Source organism: Balaenoptera ricei, chromosome 12 (assembly GCF_028023285.1).
Source record: "Balaenoptera ricei isolate mBalRic1 chromosome 12, mBalRic1.hap2, whole genome shotgun sequence".
Lineage (NCBI taxonomy): Eukaryota > Metazoa > Chordata > Mammalia > Artiodactyla > Balaenopteridae > Balaenoptera > Balaenoptera ricei.
In genome coordinates, this window is record NC_082650.1 from 52,268,162 (window position 1) to 52,292,914 (window position 24,753).

Here is a 24,753-nt window from a genome sequence, read left to right on the forward strand (position 1 = left end):
GTTACGACATTTGAGAGGGAAGAGAGAATACATGTGAATATAATCTATTATGAAGGAAGTCGTCACTGATTATGATAAATACTATTTTTGACGACATGAAATAAAAGATGACATGTGACCAGATTTCGCTTCCAACAGTGGAAGGCATATTGAAAGGAACCTAGTAAATAGACTATATAGCCTTAAAATGAGCTTTTAAAAATACAATGTAATATCTGTTTGTTGCATTGGTTTTCCAGTTTTCACTATAACTCCCTTTAATCTTCACAACGACTCTGTGAGGTGACTCGGGTGGGCCTTTCCTTTTGGTCCCTTGAGGGGAGGGGGAGATGCTGCGATAGGCTCCAGCCGGGGCTGCCACGGGACCGTGGGGGTCATTCACGGATCAGGGCGCCAGCCCCCTTGGCTCCCAGCTTAGCTGACACCAGCCTCTGGGATCTCACAGCCGGCGAGGGCAGAGGCCGCGGAGAGCGACTGCTCCCCCAGCCGTCTCTCCTCGCAGTGCGGATTCCTGCCCCCACTCCGCACGCGAGGGCCGGCCGCTCTCAGGGAAATGCGAGGGTCGGCGACGAGGCGGTGGTCAGGGCACTGGCTTTGTGGTGTCAGCGTGATCTGGGTTTGAATCCCCAGACGTTTCCTTACTGTGTTTCACTCTAGGCAATCTCTCTCAGCCTCCATTTCCTCATCTGGAGAGCGGGCATGCTTTGATTCATTCCAAGGGGTTCGCCGACCATTGAATGATTTAAAGCAATGAAGGTCTTTGCCTACTGCCTGTGTCGAAGAAAATGCTATAAATATTATTAGCTCTGGGATAGGTAGGTCACCATCTCTACCGGCTTGGGGAATCTCCATCTGCAAAATGGGCGCAATGTAGATCGCAGTCTCTTAATAGCAAACGTTGCTTTGCCAAAAGACCCCTACAACCAAACCCCTCGCCATCCCTCCCCACCGCCCTGCTCCCGCGCCCTATTCTGACGGACCAGTGTTTCCAAACTGGAGGAGCGGATCCGGAACTTAAGGAAACATTCTTATCAACCAGGGAAATTGAAAAGTGAGAGTGCAGGACAGGGTGGGTAGCGATGGGAGACAGGGGAGGCAAGGAAGCCTCACCTCTGCTTCGAACGCGTGCGACCCCGGTCGCAGTCAGGTGAACCGCCCGCGCCCACTGCTCGGCCCGGAAGCCTCGGCTGGGACCCTGTAAACCGAGCCTCAGGACCCGGAGCTCGACCCTGGGAAAAGAAACTGAGGAGGGAGGGGGAGGGACTTCAGGGGTAGGGGCGGGGCCTTCAGGGAGGGTCTACCAGAGCTTGAGGGGCGGAGCTGAGGCTAAGCGGGCAGGGCTAAGGGCGGGAGCTCGCAGAGCTCTTCGGCTGCGCGCCACGTCTCTCTCAGAGAGCTGGTTGGGGAGAGGCGAGGGGCGGAGGAGGGAAAAACCGCTCGGGGAGGGAGCTATCTCTTCTCGCGAGAGCTGGGACCGCAGCGGCGGTGGCGGCAGCGTGTCCGTGAGAGTAGCGTGGGGGCGGGGAGGAGAGGCGGCGGCGTAGGAGCTACGCCACACGCGGCCGGGGCCCTGGGAGTCCGAAAGCAGAGCGGGGTCGTGGCGGCGGTGGTGAGAAGAGGGAGGCGGAGGAGGGGGTGCCATGGCAGGGCAGCAGTTCCAGTACGATGACAGCGGGAACACCTTCTTCTACTTCCTCACCTCCTTCGTGGGGCTCATCGTGATCCCGGCCACATACTACCTCTGGCCCCGAGATCAGAATGCCGGTGAGTCCCGCCGGCAGCAGCCGGTGGACCCGCGCAGGCTCCGCCGGCCCCTCTGGGCCGCGCCGCTCCCACCCTCTCCGGCCCAGCTCGGCGCGCCCGGGGTGATAACCGCACGCGCGGCCGGGCCTCGAGTCCAGGCGTCCGCGGCCGGCGGGGCCCGGGCTCGGCGGTGTTTCCCTCTGTGCTTCTCCGGGTTCCTCTCCACCCCCTTCATTGTCCTCCTCGGGAGTTTCGCTTTGCACCCTGTTCCCCATTGTTCTGGACGCTGCTTGCAGCATCGTTTTGCCTCTTTGTCTTCTCTGCCTCCTGTGTTATTGGGTATTTTTCTTTACGGAGGGAGCAGGGTGGGATAGGGAGGATGGGAATTGGGAGGTGAGAGAAGAGTTGGCCAAGGAGGAAGCCGAGCGTGCAGGCTCCACTCTGAGCCCCCAGGCCACGGTCTTCTTCCCCCCACAGCCCAGTTTCCCTGTTGCAGCGGTCGTTACAGATGTTTCGGGCACCGTCTGAGCTGGGTGGCAGGTATAGGACTCCAGCTGAGCTCGCCAACCGCCCCTCCCCCCGTGCCTTTCCCCCGTTGCTTTTTCATTTGTTCACTCACACTGGGGGGGGGGGGTGTTGGAAGCGATGCCGTTATTACCCTTAGGAAAAACTAGGCTTTTCTCTATTTCCGTTTCTTTGGAGTTTCCTGTTGTTTATGGCGGAAAAAGTGCAAGTATGAAGGAAGGATTAAGTCTTCTAGGTAGTCCAGTTGTGAGGTAGCTGGTCCGTTTGCTTTTAGTTCTCAATCTTCACATTAAACAACATCGGGTTAGAACACAGAATTATTTAGATTCTTTGCAAGGCATTTTATGTTTGGGTTTTGGATTCCGTTTGTTGCACTCTACTAGGATATATGGCAGGTGATATTCTTATAACTGATAGAACTGCAAGGCCTTAGTAGGTTGTTTGTGGTAGCGTTAACAGTAACAAGTAGCTTTTGAGTAAGAACATTTAGGGAAGGCTTTCTGTTTCACAAGAGCTATGCTAACTTGAATAAATAGATTCTCTCAAGTTGGGTGTGGTGGGAGTCTAGGTTGTCCAGGTGGTATACTGTACTTTGGGGACATTGTTACCAGTGAAGCATGGAATCACATCGGAACTTGTTATGCTTTAAGACTGATTCAGTGCTTTTAACTACTTACAGTTTCACAGGAAAACTAAATAAGCTTCAAAAATCAAATATTAAAATATCCTGTTGTGTTATTCAGAATTACTACTACAGATCCACATGCTTTATTCAAAACGCTTGAGGACAGGTATGCTACAGAGTTTTTCAAATTTTTGAAAGATAGTACCTACCCTAACAAGCCTTTAAGGGTCTAAAACAGCACCAATAATCAAACAAATTAATATCCCAACAGCAAAATATGACTACTTTTTTAAGTGAGTTGAATAAAGATTATAAGTAGCCTTCTATCAGTCCAAGTCACCAAATTATTTTCCTGCAAACATCTAGGCATGTAATTTTGAATTTCAGAGTTCTTATGGCAATATTGACTTTTCAGGGGTATCTTCTATATGAAAGCATAAAAAGATTTACTCAGCAATTGTACAACATTAAAGTTGAGTTTAATCTTTGTTTAGCTTTTTTAAAAGATGACACATTTGAGGGCTTTCAGTTTCAAGGTTGACAGTTGTTTCAGTGTTGCTCTTTTGGAATTGTTGAGCTCTTGAGTCCATCAGAAAGCATGGCGCCATTTCAGATTGGAAAATATAGGGTTTGACAAATAGAAATAGCTTGGTCATTGGCATATTTGACGTGTTAATTGAAGTTACTCTGTTATCCAAAACATTATCGTTGGAATCCTTTTGCCTTGATTTTTGTCTAATCTGTTGGGCTAAGTGCCCTTATAATTAATACCCCTTTTAGTAGTTGAAGGGTCCTATTTATCTTACTCTCTTGGTTGTTTGCAAATTGGCTGAATAAGATGACTGAATACTTTTTCAGACCTTTATGGGCAAAAGCTCTGTGTGAAGTAATAATATGGAGGGTTTGGATTTCCTTAGAATAGTGGTTCTTAAACCTGACTACTCATTAGAATCACTTGGGGGACCTTTTAAAAACTTAGACCCATCACCAGATATTGTGATTTAATTGGTCTGGAGTGGGTGCTATGTATTGGTTTTTTAAAAAGTCCCTATGTGATTGTAAATTGTAACTAGGTTTGAGTAGTGTTGCTAAGGTAGGTAGTGGTCTTTTGTTGGAGTTGTCATTTTGGGAGGTGGTGTATTTCTTTTGATATGTGCACTTTCCTGAAAACAAAAAAACCTCTAATGTCTTAGCTTTTTTATTTTACAAAGCTAATAAGTACTTACTGTAGAATAGGGCTGTAAAGTTCTTGTAGTTGAAAGTAGAATATTTTTGTTAAAGCAACTTTAATAGGTTTATAATGATATTTGAACAAGAGAAAATAACTGTTTCTAATTATTAGAAATTCAAATAATCCAGAGAGGGCTTTTATTCTTTCCATAGGTTAAGGATTATAGATCCTTTGATTGAGATAAAATACATCACTGCTTTTCCCAGATTTTGGAGGTTTTTTTTTTTGACTCCTTGATCTTACTTTTTCAAAACTGCCTAGTTTTGAAACCTGGATCTGCCAATTACTGTGTTATCTTAGGCAAGTGATTTAATTTCTATGTTTTAGTTTACTCATTTGTGAACTAGAGACAGTAGTTATCTGTTTTATAGAATTAAATTAATAAAATAGATATATGTAAAATGTTTAGAACAGTGTCTGGCACATATGGGGGCTCTTAGCTCCTGTTGTTTTTGCTGGTTACTTAGACTTTCTGGAACAATTTGATTTGGTACACTTATGTACTCAGATTTTTTCCCCCATTGTTTGAAAGGATTAATGAAACTTTTTTTAAAAAGTTACATTCCTTTATTCTTCTTTGCTTGCTCCCTCTCAAATAGTGTACAAGTGATTTAGCTCTCTGACTTGGGAATGTGAGTAGGAGTTCACTTTTAGTGCTTAGTAGTGAAGTAAAAAACGCTGTATTTGAAGTTAGAAGTTTTGGTTTTAAGTTCCAGCCTAGTCCCTGTTTAGTTGTTTCTGAACTCTCATCCTCATTTTCTAGGGGTGATAATAATAACCTGCCCTACCTACCCAAGAAGTGGTTATGAGAAGCAAAGAAATAAATGCGTATAAACATGCTTGCTTGTAAAACTAAATGTACTGTAGAAATTTCTTCATTTTGCAAGTATTTATAGAGCATAATACTTTGTGCTAGATGCTGCTCCTAGGTGATGGATCAGGTTTTTTTTTTTTAAAGCTTTTTTTTAATATTTATTTTTTTATTTTTGGCTGCGTTGGGTCTTCGTTGCTGCACGTGGGCTTTCTCTAGTTGTGGCGAGCGGGGGCTACTCTTCGTTGCAGTGCGTGGGCTTCTCACTGTGGTGGCCTCTCTTGTTGTGGAGCACAGGCTCTAGGCACACGAGCTTCAGTAGTTGCAGCACGCAGGCTCAGTAGTTGTGGCTCGCGGGCTCTAGAGCACAGGCTTGGTAGCTGTGGCTCACAGGTCTTAGTTGCTCCGTGGTATGTGGGATTTTCCTGGACCAGGGATTGAACCTGTGTCCCCTGCATTGGCAGGCGGATTCTCAACCACTGCGCCACGAGGGAAGGCCGATGGATCAGGTATTTAAGGGCTTATAGCTTTTTTCTTAGTAAGTTGCATATACTAAATGCAGAAAAGATCAAAGGAACAGAACAAAAACTGCTTGTAATTCCATCACCCAAATCACCCAGAAGTGATTAAACATTTTGGTGTGTGCATCCCCTTGGGATGACTTTAGACATAGTCCCTTTTCTTGTGGGGGGGAGACCCCACATCCTCCTCCAGTCTTAGACAGATAATTGTGATCCTCACCTCAGCTTTGCTGCTGTTCATTGAATGTTGACTAGCCTCAAAGGTGGGTAGTGCTGAGTGCACTCACTATAGCACTTTAAACTAGACTCAAGTGTTATCCCAATTTTATTAATGAGAAAATTGAGCCCTAGAGGAGGTAACCAACTTGTCTAAAGCTGTATTGCTACTAGGTGGAAGATTGAGTGTTGGACCCAAATCCATCTTATGCCAAAGCTTCTCTTGTTAGCCACTACCTTATACTCTCTCCTGTAATTACTATAACACATTATAATAAGTATTAAAATGATAAGTGGAAAGTGCTGTGGGAGCACAGAGGAAGGAGAGAATAATTCTGTTTGGGGATTTGGGTTTTTTTTTTTTTTTTTAATCTTTTATTTATTATTTATTTTTGGCTGTGTTGGGTCTTCGTTTCTGTGCGAGGGCTTTCTCTAGTTGTGGCAAGCGGGGGCCACTCTTCATCGCGGTGCGCGGGCCTCTCACTGTCGCGGCCTCTCTTGTTGCGGAGCACAGGCTCCAGATGCGCAGGCTCAGTAGTTGTGGCTCACGGGTCTAGTTGCTCCGCGGCATGTGGGATCTTCCCAGACCAGGGCTCGAACCCGTGTCCCCTGCATTAGCAGGCAGATTCTCAACCACTGCGCCACCAGGGAAGCCCGGGATTTGGGTGTTTAATGTAGAGGAGTTGATTTGAGATAGGTCTTAAAAGGTAAATGGGAGAAGTGCGTTCCAGATGTAGGGGAAAGCATATGCAAAAGCGTGGAGATGTTCAGTAAGTGGTAAAGATTTAATGTGGGGCTTCCCTGGTGGCGCAGTGGTTGAGAAGCTGCCTGCCAATGTAGGGGACACGGGTTCGAGCCCTGGTCTGGGAAGATCCCACATGCCGCGGAGCGGTTGGGCCCGTGAGCCACAATTACTGAGCCTGCGCGTCTGCAGCCTGTGCTCCGCAACAGGGGAGCCTGCGATAGTGAGAGGCCCACGCACCGCGATGAAGAGTGGCCCCCGCTTGCCACAACTAGAGAAAGCCCTCGCACAGAAACGAAGACCCAACACAGCCATAAATTAAAAAAAAAAAAAAAAGAGTTCTCATCACAAAGGAAAAAACTTTAAAAAAAAAAAGATTTAATGTGATTGGCACTTAGGAGCAAATCAACCATTTTATACTTTATCCTATAAGTTATTGGGTAAATAATGGAGGTTTTTAAGTAGGGTAATTTACATGGTCAGTTTTGCTTTTGTGGAGCTTTTAGTGGAGAATGGTTTGGTGGGAGGTGGTGGTGTCTGGGCGGGTAGAAACTAGATGGAGAAGGAGTCCATTTCAGAGGCTTATTAGTCCTTTGAGATGTCAGCATATAGGGGAATGAGCAGGTTAGAAAGAGAATTGTAAGATAGCATGGGCTGTTTGTGGAATATATGTACCGTGGAGGGAATGAGAGAGTGGAGTGCAGATTTTGAATTTTCACTCATTTCTGTTTTGTTTCTCTTCCTCTTAAAAGCTGTTTGGCGACTCGTCCAATAATAACATACTAACTTTTATCAGTTTTAGGGTTGAGTGCAGGGAAAAGGATGGGGATGAACATTTTTATTTAAAATGAAATGTTGGCTTTATCTATTGATTTATCTAGATAATTTCTAATTACAGTAGAGTTATCTCAATCTGTTGTTGAGTGGATTTTTTAACAGAAAAAACTGGCTAGTTATCAGTTTTGTGTTCAAAGGAGTATATTTTTTGAATGTTCATATTGCAGTTAGAACATACAGTCTTCCTAAGATTTTAGATTTTGAAGGGGTATTAGAGATCTGAGAAGTTTGAGTCATTTTAAAGTAGTCATTCCCTCTGTGTTCTGTCTGGACAGAAAAGGTATCAGACGTGAGCATGTACACATTTAAGTCTCACGTCATAGAGGAAACTTGGCAGTATGAATTATAGTACAACATTTAGGTTTTATAAATGCGGTGACAGACATTGGATTAGTAAATGCATTTATAAAATTGTTTTTAAAGGTCATCTTGCATTCTTGCTTGATCTTGGAGAACCTGAAAGACAAAGATAGGCTTACTTTCATATAAAATAAAATTTTCAGATGTTCACTCCCTTACTTATACTTTACAGGTCATAACAAATATATCCATATTGTACTCAGACTTCCTTTTAAAAAAAGTCCCATTACTAGACTCTGTTGATGACAAATGTTGTTACACCATCTCACCGTCACATTGTTTGTTGAAAGGCGTTATTGTTCATTCTCTTAATAAGTGAAACCAAGTCCCCCTAAACCCCGAGTTCCTCTGCCGAGTTTATGATTAACCTCTCTATTCAAAACGTTATTCCCTTTCTTGTCCCGTAACTGTTCCCCTCAAGATTGAGGAGTATCAAAGGCAAGGGGGATTGAAACCAAGCAGGACCCTGCCAGGTACAAAAGCCCCTCCGTGTCCCCCATTTCTTGTTTGTAGAAAAAGGCTTTAGTCTCCTAGGCCTTCCTTGAGTTCCAAAGAGTAGGCATAGGTAGTTACTAAGTAGGGAAGTGAGGGAATGCAGAAACAAAGGAAAAGCAGTTAAACAAGAAAAGTAATGACAATAGTTCAGGGATAAAACAGAGTCCTAGTTCCTCCTCAAGGGATATACAGAACTATCTGAAGGATCTCTTGGAGTTGTTCTTCAGGAACTAAGACCTACCCCCCCCCCCCGCCCCCCCCCCCAACCCTGTGGTGACTTTGGAAGGTTGATGATTGAGATTCCTGAGACACCACCTTGTTACCTCACCACCAGCCAATCAGAAGAAAGCCATGTATCCTGCAGCCCTCACCCCCAGATGCTGCCTTTAAAAACCGTTGCCTGAAAACAGTCGGGGAGTTTGGGTCTTTTGAGCATGAGCTACCCTACTCCTTGCTTGGCACCTGCAGTAAATGCTGTACTTTCCTTCACCACAACCCAGCGTCAGTAAATTGGCTTTGCTGTGGCAGGTGAGCAAACCCAAACTTGGGTTTGGTAACATAAGGTGTTCCTTACATTTTGGAATTATATTTGTCAGTATGGATGAAGGAATTTTCTTGTGTAGATTCCAGATGTTTTTCACTTTAGATTTTTGCCTGTTTAGTTAAATCTAGTAGTTATTGATTGAGCATTCACTGTTTGCCTGTACTAGGAGCAGCAGACGGTACAAAGATGAATGCAGTGTAAATATAGTCTTTTGATAGCGTTTATAATCTGGATGGGGTGGGAGAATTAGGATTAGACAGATACACAAATTATTATATCCAAAACACAACAAAGAAAGTGTAAGAGAAGTGAAAGCAAGTGCTATGGAAGTTAGTTGGATAAAGTATTTGCATCTAGTTGGGGGTGGTAGTGGGCATCTAGAGATGAGGAAAGGCTCTTCAGAGTAAGTTGATTTTGACTGGACTGTTAAAGGATAAGAAAGATTTAATGGGTGGAATGGAGGGAGGAGGTGCAAAGAAGAAATCACATGAGCAAAAGCGTAGAGGCTGGAAAGCATGAAACATGTTTAAAGTACAGATCAAACCAGTTGCAGCAGAGTTCCCAGAGTGAAAAAGTGTGAGAAAAGGCCAGAAAACTTGATTAAGTCATATAGAAAACCTTATATGTTCAGCTGAAGAGTGTATATGTGATTTGGTTGACAGTGTGTCATTTTGAACATTTTAGAACACTTTTGCAACTGTGCTATATGCAAGTTAATGTAATAACGTCTCATAGGATGAGACAGTATAGAGATTGAGAAGCAGACAGGAAATAATATGGGCCCAAACAATGGTGGTAGCAATAGGAAGGTAAGGGACATACTTGAGATATTACTTGATATATTACTTTTCTTTTAAAATTTTTATTGTGGTAGTATGTATATAAAACATAAAATTTGTAGTTTTAACCATTTTTAAATGTACAGTTCATTAGCATTAATTACATTCACAATGTTATGCAACCATCATCTTTCCAAAATTTTTCGTCATCCCAAATAAAACTGTGTACCTATTGAGCAATAACTTCTCGTTCTCTCTTTCCTTCAGCCCCTGGTAAACTCCAAGCTACTTTTTGTCTCTGTAAATTTGCCTATTCTAGATATTTCTTATAAGTGGAATCATACAATATTTGTCCTTTTGTGTTTAGCTTATTTCATTTAGCATAATGTTTTCTACATTCATCCATGTTGTAGCATGTATCAGAACTTCATTCTTTTTATGGCTGAATAATATTCCGTTGTACAGATATACCACATTTTTATTCACTCATCTGTTGATGAACACGTGGGTTGTTTCTGTTCTTTGTCTTTTGTGAATAATGCTGCAGTGAACATTGGCATTCAGATGTCTGAGTTCTTATTTTCAGTTCTTTGGGGTATATTCCTAGGGGTGGAATCCAGTTGTCCAAATAGTATTTGTTGAAGAGACTGTTCATTTTTCATTGAATGAACAATAGCCTTTTCAAAAATCAGTTGGCTCTAGACACGTGGGTAGTCTCTATTTTTGTGGGATAATTTATTGAGCATAGTTTACCAGTGAGGACCTCTTAATTTTAGAATACCTCAAGGCTGAGTCCTTGACTTCTTTTCCATCCACACTTATTCCTTTGGTGATCTCATCTGGTCTCATGGCTTTAAGTATCAGCTGTGTGACTCATAAAAACTTATATTTCCAAAACTTATATTTCCAGTCTAGAACTCTTTCCTTGAACTCCAGACTTCTGTATATGTAAGTTCCAGGTCCACATTTCCTTTTGCATATCTAATAGGCATCTTAATATGCAAAATACTGATGTGATTTCTGTCTCCCCTCTCCCCAACCTTCTCGACCCATAGTCTTCTCCATCTCAGTTAATCACATCTGTTTCTTCAACTGTTCTGGGAAGAAGCCTTAGAGTTATTCTTGGTTCATGTCTTTGTCTCATATGCCACTTCCAGACTTTTAGTGTGTCCTGTTGGCTCTACCTTCAAATTATTATATCTAGTCTGACCATTTCTTTTTGCTCCACCACCACCACCACCACCACCACCGTCCTGTTTTATTGCCTGGATTATCATTAGCCTTCTAACTAGTCTCATTGTTTCTACCCTTACTCCTTGCAGTCTTTTCTCAAAATAGTAGCAGAGTGATCCTTTTAGAACTGAAGCTGGCCCGTGTCACTCTTGTGCTCAGAACCCTTTAAGCCTCTCCCATCTCAATCACAGTAGAAGCTAAAGTCATTAGAGTGGCTGTGAAGTCCTTCATGAGCTTTTTGACTTCATTTCTTATACTTTCTCTCTTGTTTCTTCCATTCCAGTCATACTAGCCGCTCTGCTGTTCTTAGGGCACATGAGGCACACTTCTTCTTTTGAACCTTTACAGTTGCTGCTCCCTATGCCTGGAATGCTTTTTCTCTGGATAGCCACATTATGACCTCCCCCATCTCCATTATGTCCTTGCTCAAACACCATCTTCTCAGTGTTGCCTTCTTTGAGCACCTTATTTAAAATTGTTAAGTATTTTTCTACCTTCAAAGAAGCTCTTCCCTTTTTCTGTTTTATTTCTCTTCATAACACTTATCATCTTCTAATATACTATATAGTTTACTTAATTTGTTTATTGCTTTCTCCTCCGCTAGAATATATGGTGTGTGAGAGCGGGGTTTTTGTTTTGTTTTCTGCTGTATCCTCAGTGTCCAGAAACATCCAGGCACATAGTAGGTACCCACCAATATTTATTTAATAAAGCTGTTCTCTACATTCTATACAAATATTTATGTAGTGCTTGCTGTATTCTTGGCAACTGGAAAGGGCAGGGCTGATTATGTATATGACAACAGTGTCTGCCTCCAAGAGTTTGAGTACAGATTAGTAAAAATTGGATTTAATACTGGCTGCTGAAGAATGGTGGTGCCATTCATGTCAGCTGCTGAAAAGAATGTATAGTCCTACTTCCTTTTTTAGAAGAGAGCTGTAAAGATGTTAAAAATTTTAAATTTAGTAATTCCACTTCTGGGACAGTGTTCTAAGGATATAGTTCTAAATACTTGTAGGACCAAAGAAAGCTACTGTGATATTGTGACTTATAAAAATATATTTTGGTCATCTGAATGACCAGATATATGCTTCTTGTATATATTTGGCCTTTGTCCACAGTTCCTGCTCACAACTTCCAAAATCCTTGGAATTTCCTAAGTGTTAAGAGTGATACAGGTATCTTTTGTTATGTGAATGAGGTGACTTTTGGAAGCACTGAAAAGGGACTCTGCTGGTCACCAGGAGAACCAACCATGTGATTAGGGGGTTGGAACTTTCAGTCCTACCCCTGATCTCCAGGGATGGTAGAGGGGCTAGGGATTGAGCTCAAATGCCAATGGCCAGTTATTTAATCAACCGTGCCTATATGAAGCCTCTATAAAACTCCAAAAGGATAGGGTTCGGAGAGGCTTCTGGGTTGGTGAACACATGGAGATTTTGGGAGAGAGGTGCACCCAGAGAGGGCATGGAAGCTCCTCGCCCTTTCCCCAAACCTTGCTCTATGCATCTGTTCCATTTGGCTTTTCCTCAGTTGTATCCTTTTATAGTAAACCGGTGATATAGTAAGTGAAATGTTTCTCTGAGTTCTGTGAGCCACTTTAGCAAATTAATCAAACCAAAGGAGGAGGTGATTGGAACCCCCCCAGTCTATAACCTGGGCTTGCCACTGGCATCTAAAGTAGGGGGGCATGGGTGTGCAGTCTTGTGGGACCGAGCCCTCAACCTGTGGAGTCTGATGCTAACTCTGGCTAGATAGTGTCAGAACTGAGTTGAATTTTCGGACACCTAGCTGGTATTCCAAGAATTACTCGTCGAAGGTGTGGGGACCCTCCCCACCCCCACGTTGGAAATTGAGTCTCAGAACACCCTATTTAAATGCCCGTAATATCAAAAAATCAGAAATAATTTGTATGTTGAATTATAGGATGGTAGGTATATTATGGTGTCAATTCATTTGGTTATCAGTAGTCATTAAATGATGTTTACATTGAGTTTCTAAACATGGGAGATATTTAGAAATTAAAAAATTAAAAATTACAGGTAATGTGATTTTAACACAAACTTTAGCTTTATGTGTTTGTGTCTGTCAGTTTGTACGCTGGTACATTATAGAGTGCTGCCCTTAAATTAGCATTTGTATGTCCTGCTTGTTCTTCTGTCTGAGAAACTATCTCTTGGGCATCTGCTGCACTGGGGAGAAGTAGTAGATGTCATCATTACTGCAGAAGTGTCCTTGAGGGCCTTGATTGAGGCAGCCCCGCAGCCCTCTGATTGAGGGAAGCACATTGCCCCTAGAAATTAGTTGCTGGAATTTCCTTGTTCTTAGAGAAGTCTTTCCTGAGTATGTACCCTCAACCTTGCCAAATTTCCCTTCTTCCTTCCTCCTTCCCAGACGTTCTCCGAAAGAGGACTACAAAGGAAACACATTAAAATGTTATTATTGATTATTATCTGGGTGTCAGAATGGTGAATATTTTCTTCCTTCTGCTCTTATGTATATGCTGAGTTTACTGTATGAATTTGTATTAATGTCTGAAAGCTTATTCAAAGAATCTCTGGCTAGATTGGCTATGATGGAATGAGCCAATCATAGCCATAGAAGGAGGAAGACATTCTCTGTACCTCTTATGTCTGCAGGCCCTTTCAGCTCAGTGAATTGTTTTTACTTTGGGGTATGTAGTGTTTAAGGTCCCAGCGGGACATACATCCTTGTGTTTTTTGGGTTTTTTAAAATTAATTTATTTTATTTTTTATTTTTGGCTGCGTCGGGTCTTCATTGCTGCGTGCAGGCTTTCTCTGGCTGCGGTGAGCGGGGGCCACTCTTCGTTGCAGTGTGCGGGCTTCTCATTGCAGTGGCTTCTCTTGTTGCAGAGCACAGGCTGTAGGTGCACAGGCTTCAGTAGTTGTGGCTCGTGGGTTCTAGAGCACAGGCTCAGTAGTTGTGGCTCACGAGCTTAGTTGCTCCGCGGCATGTGGGATCTTCCCCGACCAGGGCTCGAACCGCTGTCCCCTGTATTGGCAGGCAGATTCTTAACCATTGCCCCACCAGGGAAACCCCATCCTTGTGTTTTAAATTGCCATTTTTTTTTAAAAGCTAGTATTTCTTTACTGTAACAGTATTTGAGTTTCTCTATTTCTTTTTCTCTTGTTTTGTCTTAGAAATAATTAACCTTTGACTTGGGCTATGGATTATCACTTGGGATAAAGGTGAAAAGAAAAATAGAGTGGTAATGGTAGAGGATTGGATGAAGAGTAAGGTAGCTAACAGTAGCTGTGTTGTCGGCTGATGAGATGGCAGGGTAGAGAGGACCCTTTAGTAGGATCTTGGGTCATGTTTGAGAGTATGCTAAGGAGACAGCATCCTTCTCAGAGACCCACTTGCAGCACACTATAATTCGTTTAGAATTCTCCACTATCTTGCATCTCTAGTTCAGTTTAAGAAATGTAACTTGAGGGACTTCCTTGGTGGTCCAGTGGTAAAGAATCTCCCCTGCAGGGGGACGCGGGTTTGTGATCCCTGGTCGGGGAACTAAGATCCCACATGCTGCGGGGCAACTAAGCCTGCGCGCCACAACTACTGAGCCCGTGCACCTCAACTAGAGAGCCTGCGTGCTGCAAACTATATAGCCCACGAGCTGTGGAGCCTGTGCCACAACTAGAGAAGAGAAAACCTGCACGCCACAACTAGAGAGAAGCCCATGTGCCGAAGCAAAAGATCCTGCATGCTGCAATGAAGATCCTGCATGCTGCAACTAAGACCCGATGCAGCCAAAATAAATAAATAAATAAATAAATAAAATCTGTTAAAAAAAAAAAAAAAGAAATGTAGCTTGAAATGAATCGTTCCTGCAGTTGAGACTCCCCTTCTTTCCTTAGTATTATCTTCTGGCTTAGAGACAAATGGCTCACAAAAACCCCTGTGTCCTACAGATATGAAGGATGGTTTGCTTTTCTTTTGGATCTTGACACTTCTATAGCAAATTGAGCTAAAACAAACAAAAGAGAACTGGTTTGCCATCCCCTCCCCCTCAAATTTATGTACTACATTGCCTTGTCCCACACTCTTTAATACTGAAGTCCTTGTGGCAGTTTTATTTGTAGTACTTTTTTAAAAATAAATTTTAATTGTTTTTTTCGTTTGTTTGTTTGTTTGTTTTGGGCCACGCCGCACGGCTTGCGGGATCTTAGTTCCTCCACCAGGGATTGAACCCGGGCCATGGCAGTGAAAGTACCGAGTCCTAACCACTGGACCGCCAGGGAATCCCTGGTCTGTAAACTTCTGTTTCAGAAGTTTAGAGGTGTCACCTAATCAGTTGTTTTTAGCTACTCCTTGTTCTTAAATATTTTGACTTGAATTTCTTCATATTACATTTTCTGCTTCGGAGATATAGTCCAGTCTGGTTAAGTTAATGAGAATAGGGATATAATATATTTTAGCTGCTTTTGAGAATTGTCAAGGCAATCTAACTATTCTCTGATTAGGAAAGACAGTTAAAGTGATTATGTGCACAGACCTATGAATTTAAACCTGGGCACAAGTCTCATCTGTATTCTTTAGTGGTTATTTGCAATTCCTTTGGTACCGTCTGTAACTTTGGGCAAGTTACTTAACCTCACTGAGCCTCAGGTTTTTTTGTTTTGTTTTGAAGTATAATCATCCATACATACATACGTACCCCCAGGGTGGTTGGGAGGTCTAAATGAGGTAATTAAAACATTCAACAAATATTTATTAAGCACCTACTATTTGCCAGGCATTATGTTAGGCAATGGAATATGGGAGTGAACAATATAGACAGGATCCCTGCTCTCTTGAAGCTTACATCTTAGTGTGGGGGAGACGATTGACATCTAAACAAACAAACAAACAAAATCAGATAGTGATAAATACTGTGTAGAGAAGTAGAATATTCAGAGAAAATCTTCCTGAGAAAGTTTCTTCAAGCTGAGTGACAAAAGGGAGCCAGCCATTCAAAGATCTGAATTGAGTGGAAAAGCCTGTTTCAGGCTGGGGAAACTGTGTACAAAGTCTTCAAGGGAAGAAAGAGTTGGACATATTCCAGGAACAAAGAAGACCAAAGTGGCAAGAGTGTGGCAGGTGAGGAGAAGAATCTGGGATAAAGTCAGAGAGGGAGCTGGGGTGCTGAAAATGTCTGTAAGCCTGGTACGAAGCTTGGATTTTATTTTAGGTGCAGTTGGAAGCTATTGAAAGTTTCTAAGCAGAGAAGTTGACAAGGTCTCCTATTTCTTAATGAGGTGAAAAAAGTTTTTTGGCCAGCTTGGATATATATCCTTTTAAGGATGAAGTTGTATCTACTTAAAATATTTAAAAATCATATACTATAAAATATAGTACTTAAAAATACAGTTTTATCCCCTTACATTTCAGGAAACAATTATTTTCAAACTTCTCATGTATTCAACCTCAGTGTCTTTGTGATCACCAGAGCTATTTTATGAGTCATTTAACAATTTTTCAGAATGTATATGTTTCATCTGCCTTTGTGATATAGCACTTTTGGGCTCTGAATATGATACCATCACTGGAAATTTTATTCCAAGCCACAAGTGCAGCATTATATAACATTAAGTGTTTGATCATCCTGTAAGTATATATTTTTAATCTCCATAATGTAGCCACTTGCTAAATTTTTCAAGTGGTCTTTACAAAGGTTGCTTACAATGACAGCTTAACACTTGTAATTGTGAGATATACCCCCAGGGATAATTATGGAATATCTAAATATTTTTGCCTTCAGATGACCTCTAAGTGTGCTAAACTACTATTAATTGAGATTGTTGTGGGCTTTCTTCCTCCAGCTTTTTTTTGTTGTCTGCCTTTTTTCTTCTTTTAAAATAATGAAGCTCCCCAACCTCCCCCTCCCTCAAGGTGTTCATAAGTACTCAAATATATAGTGATTCTCTTTGCCTGAAGGATACTTGTAGGGGAATGGAAAAAGAGAATTGTTGCCTTATCACCTCTGTTTATTCTCCCAACCTTTCCTTTCTTCTCCCTGTGTCCCTGATCTTCAGGCCATATCATTCAGCTGCTTTCCATGACCCCTCTATAGCCATGTGTTTTGGTGTGTGTGTGTTTAATATTGTCTCCAGCGGGGAGGTGCTCTTGGCATCTAGTGGGTAGAGACCATAAAGCTGCCAAACATACTCTAATACACAAGGCAGCTCCCCACAACTGTTACCTAGTCCAAAATGTCCATAGTGCTGAGGCTGAAAAACCGTGCTCTATAGTACTCATTTCAGTACTCTAAAGGGAAAATAAAATTGAGGTGGGTAAGCATATGGTATAGTTGTATGCTGCTGTCCAGTCAAGCACCAGCTGAATCTGTTTGAACCACTTGGTTTGTATTGTTTGCACTTATGTTGCACTTATATAATCCTTAGGCATTCCTGAGGATTATGAACTTTGGTGGTGGTGGGGTGGTTCCACTCTGATCCAAACATTTTCAGTTGCTTTCTGGGTTTCCTTCTCTGTTGCCAGGGTATGCATAGGGGGTAGGTGGCAACTGAACCCAAGTTTCTGAAATCCTTCCAATTTAGGTAATCTGTGATTGTGTGCACTGGGTGGTAGTGATGGTGAGTAGTGTTTAGTCAAGTGTCTTATCTATCCCAAATCCAAACAGTTCTGACCTGGCCTTGAGAATGACACACTATGGCTAACTATTCAGATTCAGGTTAAGAGCATAGCAGAAGCTTTAGTTTCTCTTAGTCTGTTTTGAGATTAGGGTGACTAGGTAAGCTATAGTTTTGGTGGTCTGGAGCACTGAATTCCCAGTTTTTTCATTTCCAAATTATCATTTTCATGCCTTTTCTATTTTGAAGTATTCTGGGAACCAAACTGCACTATTATAGTGAAATGTGTTTTCCTGTTTTTTTTAAGTAAAAGAACAAAATTGTCCCAACAACGAGTGAGCCAGTGTCATCACATTGAGGTAATATATTCTCAGCTAGCTGCAGAGAGACTTTGGGTAGCTAGAAAACTGATGTATAATGTCTTCTAGACTTTTTGGAATATTGAATATAACCTTTTGATTCTTGGTACTATTTTCTTGGACCCCTTAGGGATTTAGGAATAGTTTTTAGGAGTCACTGAATTTTGGAAAGAAGTGTGGTACATTTTTTTCTTTTAAGTAAATTATGTTATCTCTATATCACTTAGCTTTATTAATTTTAGTAATCTATATTGCAAGGTATATTCTAAAATTTATTTCTCAGTGATTTTTATAATCCTCAAAATATCAAAATATATATTGATATATTTATTTGAACTGAAAAATGAAGTCAGACTTTTTTTGGACCAAGTTTGATTTGCCTAATTGGTTTAACAGTGAGGACTGCCTTTGTCAGTTAGGTTATGGAGCATGTTTTTTCTATAAATTGAATAACTGAAGATAATCTGCAACTTCCAAGTTTTGAAAAAATATACTTAAAGTAAAAGATAAAGCTATTTTACCTAACATTGTGCCATATTGACAACAGTGTACTTTTTATTTTTAAAACTAAGTGTCAGTGTTTAGAATTTCAACTCTTTGAACATATGGGATATTTACAAGTTGCTTATAAGTGAAAGCGTAATGGATGTTTTACTCTTATTTTAGTAATTTATCAATTTGTAATATTTATGTTGCCTTGATAACACACACACACGTGCGTACACACACACATACGTATAAAAGTAGCAGCAGAAATTTTAACACATAAAAAACCTTATGGATGTGTTAAACTTCACTGTGGTAAAATTACTGATGTCCTTTGGTCACTCATGCCAAAGCATTTGGAGGTGAAGTGTCTTGATGTCTGCAACTTGCTCTAAAAAAAGGGGAGAGGGAGGGAAAGAAGGAACTAGAGATAAAGCCAAGAGTTGCAGAATGTTAATAGTTGGTGGATTTAGGTGAAGGGTGTTGTTCATTGTAATATTCTTTCACCTTTTCTGAAGGCTTGAAAATTTTCAATATAAAAATTTGGGAAAAATAGTCACAGGGAATAAAACAAATTAATTTGAAGAAGTATGTGTCAGTATTATAAGAAATGACTTACCAGGATAAAAATATATTACATTAGGATAAAATTATGTGGGGGAAGTAGAATGAAGAGCTTGTTCATAAATTTCTGTAAATGGATGATGGTGGATATGAAATTGCTATTATGATTTTTAGATTTCATTGGTACATTTAAAAGCAGTGAAACTATTTTATTTTAAAATATCAACTTATGTCAGAAACAACATCTTTTGCAACTCTTCAAACTTACGATGAAAATTTTAGATGCCAAATTAGAACTCTACAAGAGGGTACATGATTTTTAAAAATTCTTTTGTGGTAAGCAGGCACACAGGTTTGAAGACCGGATCTGACTAACATTCTTTCAGCTCTTCAGGTTCTAGGAATATGGTGCTAAGGGTTCACTCAGTTATACTACAGACTGACAGATCATTCTGCATGACAGGTGGATATGACTGTTTTAGCAAAGGCACTGTATAGCTTATGAAGCATAACCATAATAACCTGCCCCCAAGCCTGGACTGCTCCCGTGGACATATAAACTTCATGATTGCTGAGAGCAATCATCATATGTTGCTATTTTTTTTTAAATCACAGAATTGTTTTATGACCTTGTAATTTCCCTTTTCTATAAATGTGAATAATTTCTTTAAAAACTATATTATAAGTTAATGATATTACTTAGGTAATTTTTGCTAGCCATGAAACTAGTAATTCTATAAACTAGAAGTTGATAAATGAATTTCTTTTTATTCTAAGTGTCTTTAAAAAACTCTCAAAGTACTTTACTTTTTTCTTCTTTTCCATTATGGTTTATTACAGGATATTACATATAGTGCCCTGTGCTACACAATAGGACCTTGTTGTTTTTTCTATATATAATGGTTTGCATCTGCTAGTCCCAAACTCCCAATCCATCCCTCCTTGTGGAAGGACTTTACTTTTGATAGTTACTTTGACTTGAGGTCATTAGTATAGAATTTTGGAATGTGTACTATGAATATTGGGTGGTGCTGGATGTCACTGTGTTACTGTGTAAACTATACCCCATAGTACTTACTGATTATTTAAATATTCTACTAAAAGGTTAAGATATAAATTTTGGATTGGAAGAGTGAGGCATACAAGGTGCATGTACACATTGTGCAAGACTTTGGGGGCTGAAAACCATGTGTACTTTCTCTTGGACAGAAACATTGGGAGAATATCATTCCTTTGAATAGATCAAGCCATCTGGTTAATAAAGAGACTTCAGCATGTTCTTATAACATGTTTCCTTGGTTTCATACTTAAAATGGGAGACTGTGGAGGCTTAATTTAATGAGATCCAGATTAAAAAATCACCAGTGGTGTTTTCAAAAGTGTCCATAATTTAACTGTGAAAATCAGAAAATTAACATTACTACCATTTCATTTTCAGACCTATTCAAGTTTTGTCACTTGTCTCAATGATGTCCTTTATAGCAGATGATCCATTTCAGAATCACACATCACATTTAGTTGACATGTTTCTTTAGTCTCCTTCAGTCTGGAACAGTTCTTTAGTTTTTCCTTGACTTTAAAGATCATAGGCCAGGGCTTCCCTGGTGGCGCAGTGGTTGAGAATCTGCCTGCTAATGCAGGGGACACGGGTTCGAGCCCTGGTCTGGGAAGATTCCACATGCCGTGGAGCAACTGGGCCCGTGAGCCACAACTGCTGAGCCTGCGCGTCTGGAGCCTGTGCCCTGCAACGGGAGGGGCCGTGATAGTGAGAGGCCCGCGCACCACGATGAAGAGTGGCCCCCGCTTGCCGCAACTAGAGAAAGCCCTCGCACGAAACGAAGACCCAACACAGCTAAAAAATAAAAAAAAATAAAAAAAATAAATAGAGTAGCTATTAATTAAAAAAAAAAAGATCATAGGCCAATTATTTTGTAGAATGGACCTGAATTTTGGTTGTCTGGTATTTTCTCATTATTAGATTCAGGTTATGTATCTTAGAGAAGAATTTCACAAAACTGATTCTGTGTTCTTCTCATTGCATTCTGTTAGATGGTATATGATTGCATTTTGTCTCATTGCTGGTGATGTTCACTGATCACCTGGAAAGATGGTGTCCACCACATTTTTTGTATTAGTTTCCTATCATTGCTGTAACAAACCACAACCTTAGTGGCTTAATATTACACAAATTTATAGTTTTGGAGGCCAGACTTCCAAGGGCGGTTTTACTGGGCTAGTGATTGTGTTGGCAGGGCAGGTTCTTTCTGCAGGGTTTAGAATAGAATCCTTGCCTTTTCCAGCTTCTGGAGACAGCCTGTATTCTTTGGTTTGTGGCCTCTCCTTCCATCTTCAAAGAACATCGCTCCAACCTCTGCTCGCATTGTTACATCATCTTCTCTTTGACCCTCCTGCTTCCTTATAAGGACCCCTGTGATTATATTGGGACCACCCAGATAATATAGGATAATCTTCCCATCTCAAATCTTTAATTTAGTCACATCTGTGAAGTGCCTTTTGCCGTGTAAGATAATATATTCACTGGTTCTGGGTTTTAGGATGTGGTGGACATCTTGACAGGGGGCAATTATTCAGCCTATCACACTTCCCCACTGTAAAATCATTCTTTCCCTTTTGTAATATTTTGTGGGAAGATACTTGGATCTCTGGTTCCCGTTTGCGGAGAATGCTATTTAGAAATCAAGATCTGGGTACTAGGTGTGCTCACTGCTATTGAGATGTCATTGTTCCTAGGCTCACTTAATAGAGTTAGGGAATGTGTATGTATGTGTATAGATCTACATCTATATTTCTATATTAAAAGATATTAATTAGTTCTTACTGATATCTTCAGTTCCACTCTAATACCACAGAGTTCATTCATGTTTTCTAATTTTTCACATATGTAACTCCCTTCTCTGACAGTGAAAAACTGACTGCAGTTATCCTTAATATATTAACTTACTTGATAATTCTCCCTGCATATCACCCGTCTCCTTTTCTGCCACCACCCCTCCCCCTATATGGATCCCTCTTCACCACACCTGTTTCTGATACCTCCTGCCACATAGCTCTCTCATGTGGATTCTTTCCTGGAAGCATGGTGATAACAGGGTTGGTGGACTTCTTATATGGCAGCTTTGGAACATTCTATTATATGCAAAGTTCTTTTACTTACCTGAGATCTCATTTAAGGACTTTGGTTTTGTAGTTTTTTGATATTGTGAAAAAAAATTTTATTTAGTATTAAGCGGCTGGACTCAGTTTAGATGATCTCAGTTTTGTTGGCAACATCCAAAGCATTATAGTCAGTAGCCAGTTGAACATATACCTTCTTATCTCCATCAGCCCTGATCAGGGTGTTGACCTTGGCCATGTCAATGTTGTAGAGCTGCTTCATAGACCGTTTGATCTGGTGCTTGTTGGCTTTGACATTCATAATGAACCCAAGTGTATTGCTGTCTTCTGTCTTCTTCATGACCAACTCCCTGCTCAAGGGGAACTTGATGATGACATAGTGCTTAAGCTTGTCGCTCTTCCAAGGATAAACGGGCTGCCTTCGGGGTGTCTTGGGCCACCCAGAAAGTGGGTAACATGCAATCTTTTTTTGTGTGTGGATATGGATGCTTTTTAGCACTGCCTTCTTGGCCTTCCAAGCTTTTGTTTTTGGCTTTGGCTTTGGAGTGGCATGGGCTCCTTTCTTTGCTTTCTGTATGCCATCTTCATGAAAAGGTAGATTTTTATTTTAAAACTTACCTAAAATTTTTTTAAACTTGGGATAGTTATTCAAACCAAGTGATTGTGGTGAGCTTAGTAAAACAGTATATGATATGTTGGCTTTGGTTTAATTCCTTTTTAATTGAATTACAGATTTTTCCTGGGGACTAAAATAATACCTTTTGTTATAACTCTTATATAAACCTATTTTAACTTCTTATGGGTTTGGATGACTTTTCTCATTTAACGTAATTATTTTCATATTTGAAGACTATCATTTCTGCTTGGCTTCCCTAATAAAGTGCACGTTCCAACTATTTTGCACTTTTTGTTACTTTTATAGCAGAAGGGAAAGGAGGAGAGAACTTCTCAGAAATTACTGATTATATAACTAAATATTTTGGGTTCAAGTCAGTTTTTAATTTTTTCAGTTAGAAGTTAAGTCTCACATGAAAAATGATTGCCTGGTAGTTGAGTAAAATTTTCCAGATAGATCATTTGTTCTAAGTGGTAGAAAATTTAGCCTATCTTGTGAATTTTTCTTAAAAGTTTAAGTGGAGAGTACTTTGATGTTCCAATATAATATTAGCATAATAATGAAGGTTAGTATGGTTTTAACTCTGGTTTTTGCCTTCACTGTGGAAATCGTTGAACTTACCACCTTATTTTTCTTTTTTTGACAGAGCAAAATCGATTAAAGAATATCAGAAAAGTATATGGAAGATGTATGTGGTATCGTTTACGGTTATTAAAACCTCAGCCAAATATTATTCCTACAGTAAAGTAAGTAATTGATTTCAATAAAAAACATACTTAGTGCTTACTCTTTGCTAGGTATCATATAAAATAGGGGTATAATGATGAATAAAAACATGTGTTTGTAAAGAAATTGTAACCTTAGCAGGGGTAAGATGTGATTAGTAAATTGGAGAACAGTCTGAGCAGAGTGGTTTAGAAGTTCAAAAGAGAGAGAGTGTACTTCTGACTTGGGGGAGGAGGGGAGAAAGAGAAGTCAAATCTTTTTTTTTTAATTAATTTATTTATTTTTGGCTGTGTTGTGTCTTCGTTTCTGTGCGAGAGCTTTCTCTAGTTGTGGCAAGCGGGGGCCACTCTTCATCACGGTGCGCAGGCCTCTCACTATCGTGGCCTTTCTTGTTGCGGAGCACAAGCTCCAGACGCGCAGGCTCAGTAATTGTGGCTCACGGGCCTAGTTGCTCCGCGGCATGTGGGATCTTCCCAGACCAGGGCTCGAACCCGTGTCCCCTGCACTGGCAGGCAGACTCTCAACCACTGCGCCACCAGGGAAGCCCCGAGAAGTCAAATCTTGAAGGAAGATCTTGTATATCTTGTGTCAGGATTTGAATTTTGTCTTAAAGACTATGGAGGAATCTTTAAAAGGTTATCGAAAGCACAGAGGTGACAGGGTCAAGTTTGCATTTCATGGTGATTGAAGTTTTTGAGCACATACTGTGTGCCAGGTGCTGGGCTAGGATTTTATATGTTATCTCATTAGTTTTATGTTAACTTAAAGGTAGATATTTTTGCTTTTTCTCAGATGAGGAAACTGAGACTAAGAAGATGAGGTAACTTGACCAAGTTCCTGCAGCAAGAAGTGGTGGAGTAGGGACCTAGTTTCCCTTTATTTTTGCAGGGCCATCTGCTTAAACAGGCCATTAGCATGTTTAATTAGAGTAGGTGTCTTTGATTTTTTGAGGCTGTGGGGTATGCTGGTTAGCCTGGGCTTTGGACCTTCACCCTAAGGCATCAATTTACAGGTAACAGATGAAACTGAGGGGAAGTGAAAGAGCTGCCATTATTGGAGGACTATATCCTGTGAATTACCTACATATATCTATCCAGTAGATAGGAGGGCAAGACCTAGCAGAGGATATTAGTAAAAGTGGATCCAGTTATTTTTAAAAATTGGTTTAAATGATGATGATAGTTTTCAACATATGTGCCTGGTTTAGTTCCTTTGTAGAGGGAGGGAAGTCTTAGCTTTGGTGTTAAGAGTTCTTCAATGGTGTGAAACTAAAAGGCAAAATTAGTGTTTACAAGAGTAGTTTCATGTTCACTATGTATTCCTTGCTATTGCTTCTCATTTTTTGTTTTGTTTTGTTTTTTAAATTTATTTATTTAATTTATTTATTTTGGCTGCTTTGGGTCTTCGTTGCTCACGCGGGCTTTTCTCCAGTTGCGGCAAGCAGGGGCTACTCTTTGTTGCGGTTCGTGGGCTTCTCATTCAGTGGCTTCTTTTGTTGCGGAGCACGGGCTCTAGGCACGCGGGCTTTAGTAGTTGTGGCACGCAGGCACAGTAGTTGTGGCTCGCAGGCTCTAGAGCGCAGGCTCAGTGGTTGTGGCGCATGGGCTTAGTT

The 24,753-nt window shown here is 40.8% G+C and overlaps 2 protein-coding genes across 2 annotated transcripts in view; one reads left to right on the forward strand and one right to left on the reverse strand.

Moving 5' to 3' along the window:
- The first annotated feature begins 1,498 nt into the window (after nt 1–1,498).
- The window catches only part of SEC63 (SEC63 homolog, protein translocation regulator), a 69,231-nt gene continuing 45,976 nt past the window's right edge, over nt 1,499–24,753 (forward strand). Inside the window, exons 1-2 of the mRNA XM_059941470.1 lie at nt 1,499–1,764; nt 23,062–23,161. Coding sequence (XP_059797453.1) covers nt 1,641–1,764; nt 23,062–23,161 — 224 coding nt within the window. The 5' untranslated portion in view covers nt 1,499–1,640. The remainder of the gene's footprint in view (nt 1,765–23,061; nt 23,162–24,753) is intronic.
- Nucleotides 21,927–22,876, reverse strand: LOC132376378 (large ribosomal subunit protein uL23-like). Its single transcript, XM_059942055.1, has 2 exons — nt 22,828–22,876; nt 21,927–22,381 (listed from the first exon to the last, which is right to left on the reverse strand). The coding sequence occupies exons 1-2, from the start codon at nt 22,874–22,876 to the stop codon at nt 21,927–21,929; spliced, it is 504 nt and encodes a 167-aa protein (XP_059798038.1).

Coding starts and splice junctions, on each gene's coding strand:
- LOC132376378 (XM_059942055.1), bottom strand. CDS start 22,876: ATGATCTATCTGGAAAATTTTACTCAACTACCAGGCAATCATTTTTCA. Junction 22,382..22,827: donor ACCAGGCAATCATTTTTCAT/GTGAGACTTAAC, acceptor CTTTTCATGAAG/ATGGCATACAGAAAGCAAAG.